Here is a 6,000-nt window from a genome sequence, read left to right as displayed (position 1 = left end):
TATGATAAAAACCTGTTCAAATACCAACATATATCAAATTAAAGAAAGAGCTGAATATGGTCTGCGTATCACATGAATAAGGGTGTGATAAGAGTCTTTTATGTAGAGAAGTGCTTTTTAAAAGATTTTCCTTGTTACAATTGTCGTCTGTATATGAAAAGGTTTCTTGCTTTTGTGACTTATTCAGATTGCATATTAAAATGAGTACTTGTTTGCTTTGATATATTTGTTATAAATTATTTAACTGATTTATTATATATGAATATTTTTCTTTAGTATGGTATGCAAATATTGAACTCAGTTGAAATCTGTTTCATTATATATATGCTATATAATGACTGAATCTCATCACACTGACATGAAGGTACGCTGCATACAGTTTATCTATGTGATATGACTACGGTCAGACTTTGTTTATGAAACAGAAATATTGAAATAATTACACTTGTATGTTTTGCTTGACCTTCATTTTTTTTATAGGTGTGACGTCATTGTCCAAAGATTCATGAATAGCGAATATGCAATTTTTAAAGCGGGATCAGTTGGCCTATTTTAGAAATAAATAAAAATAATAAATAAAAAAAATCTTTAATTGATTTTTTCGCATGTATTCTAATCAAACTTGATTTGTAGCATCTTTATTAGGCCCGCAACCAACTTTGTTCAGCTGGGACATTTGACCCCTTTTAGGGGTTGCTCGAGCTAAAACTAGAAATGCCTTCATACAGCGTCTCAAGAACAGCTTGGTGGATCTTTGTCATACTTGGTCTGGAGCATCATTACAATGTCCTCTTCCAAATTTTATTTAGGAGCTTGGGCCCTATTAGGGACCACTATAGCTAAAAGTAGATATGCCTTTCTTCGCATTAACCACTAAAATGTAATGGATTTTTATCAAACTCGATGTGTAACAATATCGTAAGGTCTCCTGCTATTTTGTTACAAATGGGGATAGGGACCAATTTAGTTAAAAATATAAACACGTTTAATGACCTCTTCTCATGAACCGCTTCATGAATCTTCATCAAACTACTGCTGTAATTATTCGTCTAAGGATAAACGAAACAAAATTGCAACCCTACGAAACCTTTGCGAAAAATTAAAAGAGAACCATTTAAATTGTTAAAGTTCGGTGTTTAGTTTTGCAATTTGAAAAATGTTAGATGAAAGATGAATGTTAGATGAAAAATTCATAAACTCCTTTCCTTATTACAATTCGCCGACCATCATTTTTAAAGATATTTCTTGTTACTCTTGTCAGCAGTCAAAAGTCGAACAGTTCTCATCCGATCTTTAACACACATTCAACAAAATGTTTTTGACCTTAATTCCTCGGCCAAGTTCATTAACTAGCTAAATCACCCGAGGCACTTCAGAATTAGGGTCCTTGAATTACCCCAAATCAGCCTTTTTACCCTTCAAAGGTATATTTGTAGTGAATAAACAATATATAAAAATTGACTTACTATTTAGATGGTTAGGCAGTTGTGGGAGACGTGCGCTTTTCTCAAAAGCATCTCTAGTTTGTTTAAGATTTCAAAAAAAAAATCGAGTAATGCAAAATGATTTGATTTTATTAATTTTACTATATGTACATTTTATTAATGTTACATGAATGTATTGTTTCATTTTCCGAGCAAACATCATTCTAGGATACATAGGTGTAAATGCTGAATGTCCACTGATTTATAGTTAGATATCAAAACAAGATTAAATTTTATGGATATAATAGTCATTTTGATTTTGTCGTAATTTCTCTGCCTTATTACGAAATTCGCTCTTGCATTTGTTTTAAAATTCACGGCGTTCAATCTATCATAGCATTATATGATTTTGTCGTAGTTGTGATATGTCATGTTCATGTACTTTCATAAACGTACTCTGACCTGTTTGAGTAGAACGATATGAACTGTCACGATTCAAGTGCAGAAAGTAAATAAGTACGGTGAGGATTCACAAAAATAGTAAATGTCTTATCTTTAAGACCTCAAAATGTGTAAATATCGTCCAGATTACATCTGCTATCGACGAAACAAGGGACGTTTAGTTTAAACATGTGTCGCATTAAGTGGTTTCTCGTAATTTTGGTGTTTGTTTGTATAGAAACTGTGAGGTGCTATTCCCAGGAAGAAACGATAAGTTTGTTATTAAACAAAACCGCCGCGCTAGAAATAGAAGTAAAGAATAACAAAGATGTATCTGAATCCGAAAACGCAAAACTAAAAAATGAAATATTAACACTAAAACTGAAACAGACCAAGTTAGAAAACGAGAATAAGGAGCTTCATTTCACTTTAGGCGAACTGACGGGTGATAGGACTGGACATGACGACAAGTCAAAGAGGCGTAAGTGAATTTAAACATAAAACCATATGCCATGTAGCACACTTATTTAGGAAAATGTAGAAATAGAAATACGTTTTAACAGTAGAAGCTATTTTATATCTTTGTTATAATAATTATTAATATCACAACTACATTGAACAGAAAAATACACGTGATGTGAAGTACATTTGTATGGTGGCATATTTGTGCCAACCACATATCCACTTATTTATCTCGAAATTTATCGTATAAATGTCACTTATTCAGTTACTATCTGGCAAGTGACAAAAATGCTTGTTATTCACTTAAGTAGCTTATCAGGACAAAACTGCCTGTTAGTGCCCATTACTGCCATACACATATTCACTTACGTTAACTAGGTATCTTGAGTTTTGTCAGTTAGTCAGCTATGATTGGCAATATCCCGTAATCGTCCCCTATCATTACGGAATAAATGAAAATACATAAAGGGGCATAACAATTATGCAAATTTATAATTCCAGATCATATCTATAGGCATAAACCATTAGCGGAGGTGGTAGGGGATAAGGCGGATATACACTCATTCATTCTGTCACAGGATGAGAAAAATGTAAAGTCAAACCGAGACTCCAACCCGGGGCCTCGGATTACCGTTCCATAAATCTACCGACTGAGCTACCCGACCGCCAACACATTTTAACTGAAACATAATTGAAAAACGGCGTTAAACCCAAAACATACGAAAACACAAACAAACACTTTGAACAAATAAATTTCTTTTTTTTGTTTGCGTTTCAAATTCCATGCAATGCCTTTAAACATACAAGATATATTTTAGAATTACAGCAACATTTATAATTTAAATCTTTATTTTGATGAGCATAAATAAGTCTATGACATATTTTGTTTCAGTTCTTATGTCCATTTCACAGAGCTTCAAAAACGCCGCTTTCTCCGCCAGCCTTACAAATCACGTGACCAACCTTGGGAATTCCCAGACTATAGTATTTGACAATGTCTTCACAAATAATGGCAACGTCTACTCGTCAATGACCGGCGTCTTCACTGCACCACACAACGGCACTTACTACTTTTCGGCAACTGTCATGAGTCATTATGGGCAGTATTTAGAAAGCGAAATTTGCCTTAACGGAAATAGTCTCGTATTTATGTATTCATATGATAGCGTCTATGTGCAAGGTACAAACTCAATAGTTCTAGTCCTGAAGGAAGGGGACATGGTCTGGGTAAGACATCATGGCAATGAAGGTAGCAATGTGTACGGCGAACACTGGAGTTCATTCTCCGGCTTTCAAATTTCTTAATACAATTGTATTTTTGGTAAAGTGAATTAAATACAGTCATATTCACGATGGAATTTAAACTTTTTTTATGACATGATTATATTATTCCGCTTCACCTGTTTTGAGAAAGTTGCTTAAAATATGTATTCTAACCATATTATGCCTCAGACTCAAGTAGACTAGTAAATTATGAAATATCTAATGACCTGTTCAAGCGTCTTTAAGAATAGAAAATCGAGAGGCAAATGTTCTTTTTAAATAAGATCATAGCCATTAACATGATTATATACGTACGACGGCCATTCTAAAATAATGACAATCGTGCTGTAATAAGGTACACTGTGTACAGACTTTAAATTTAGTTTTTCCCTTCAAAGTATTATCCATTGACTTCCACGAGAAATCCAAGATGTGAACGCTGCTGAGAAGTCTCCCCTTGTTATAGTTTACTTATACCACTCCTATGTGCTTTATTCGAGAAATATTTTTACCAAGGCAGCATCTTTTTCGGCCTTGGAAAAGAAATCACAAGGACTTAGATCTTGTTAATAAGCGGGATGATTGATTTGTACCACTTTTTCGTCTCTAAGAAATTTTGAACGATGGCACTTTTGTGAACCGCAACGTTGTCATGGATCAACCGGAGTCCGCGAAGACGTATTGTTTTGTATAAAGCTAAACATCTCCGAATCGGTACGATAGATTTTAATGAAACTTTGCAGTATTTTAAAGTCATCTATGAGCTATGTAAAACATGGGTTTCTCGATGTCAAACTTATACAGAAGCGAGCGGTTGTCATTATATTTAGAATGGTGCTCGAATAACAAATTCGTTTTAAACGACAAGAATACAAAGCAAAATCCAAAATAAGCTAAAGAAGTCCTTTGCAGTTTAGTTGATTTGTATATGAAGGTTTTATTTTTATTATATATGCATAATGTACAGGAATATGCATAACAACACTAGGGACCTCCGTGGTCTAGTGGTTAAGGTTACTTACTTTAAATCAATTGCCCCTTACCAATGTGGGTTCGAGCCTCGCTCGGGGTGTTGAATTCTTTGTGAGAAAGCCATTCATTTGGCCCACGGAAGTTCGGTATTTCTACCAAGAAACCGCCTCTGCTGAAATGATGCACAGAAGGGCACCTGGGCTCTTCCTCCGCCATCAAAAGCTGAAAAGTCGCCATATGACCTATAAGTGTGTTAGTTTGACGATAAAACACAACAAAAAAGTGTTAAAAAAAAGGCATTACAATACTGGCATGGACACAACGCTAGCATGGGCACGGTGCTAGAAAAGGAGTTGTAACAGAAACAGTAACAAAATATTAACAAACCATGAAATAATTAAAGAGGTGTAAGGGTTAGGGGGTATTATTTCAACATGCCCACATGCAAAGTGTTTCACAAATAATACCTATCACGTACATATGATATAATGCAACTTTCGTCTGATCACTAATAACTATATGACACAATGCAGTTAATCCATAAACCTGGCGAACGGCCGACAGCACGGTTATATAATAACACCAATAGTGAGGCGAGATTGCTGCTACAAGAAAACGCCTAGAAAATGGAGCAGTTTTAGATATATTGCGGTGTATTTGAAAATCTACAGTAGACATGTCAAATAATTTAAAGATCACTTTAAAAGTTTGGCTCACATAACACGGACAGCTTTTCGCTGACTGTGTAGATAACGTACCCACTTTCGCAGGTGGGCGAAGTGTTTTGAATAAAGTTCTGAGAACTAATTGCAAATATTTTTGTTGAGGAAAGCACTCATTTTGATGTCTTCGATCTGCCTTTAGCTTATGTAAATCCTCCAAATAATAAGGAAAACTTTGACACAATTTAATTTGAAACTGGACATTTTCTCAATGAGTACGGTATCGAAAAGTCACGTGGGTTGGCCGACCTGTTTTTGAAACATAGCTTTATAAAGCTTTGTCAGAGATTCAACTCAACGGCAACCTCTTTGGAAGATTTTGCTTAGCCTGTAGACATATTACCGACTAACAACTTAATTTCTTAAGTTTACTTTGCCCCAATGTATTATCACTTTGAAATAGTAAATCAGGTACTATAAAGCCTTTTTTTTTTGACATTCACATTACTTTCATAGTTGAACTTTTACCGCAAGAAATACATGTTCTAATGTAAAGAAACACACTTACAGATAAATACTTAATTGAAATCTCGTACCCTTGATTCAAGATGAATCGTTAAGGTAAGTCATTTCAAAACATAGCGAAAAACATCATTTTAACCAAAAAAAAAAAAAAAAAAAAAAAAAAAAGAAAACGTGACATCCCAGCAAAATAAACTATATTAAAGTTGATTTACACTGCAAGTAGGTCTTGATTTCTATGATTGGATATCAAA

The 6,000-nt window shown here is 34.3% G+C and overlaps 1 protein-coding gene across 1 annotated transcript; it reads left to right on the top strand.

Annotated features, from left to right (window-relative positions):
• The first annotated feature begins 2,009 nt into the window (after positions 1–2,009).
• On the top strand, positions 2,010–3,813 carry LOC123551813 (heavy metal-binding protein HIP-like). The gene is made up of 2 exons (XM_053542430.1): positions 2,010–2,346; positions 3,220–3,813. Exons 1-2 carry the CDS (start codon positions 2,055–2,057, stop codon positions 3,630–3,632), a joined length of 705 nt encoding a protein of 234 aa, XP_053398405.1. The 5' UTR covers positions 2,010–2,054; the 3' UTR covers positions 3,633–3,813.
• Positions 3,814–6,000: the final 2,187 nt, after the last annotated feature.

The sequence above is a fragment of the Mercenaria mercenaria genome, chromosome 4, assembly GCF_021730395.1.
Source record: "Mercenaria mercenaria strain notata chromosome 4, MADL_Memer_1, whole genome shotgun sequence".
NCBI lineage: Eukaryota > Metazoa > Mollusca > Bivalvia > Venerida > Veneridae > Mercenaria > Mercenaria mercenaria.
This window is presented reverse-complemented; position numbering and strand designations above follow the sequence as displayed.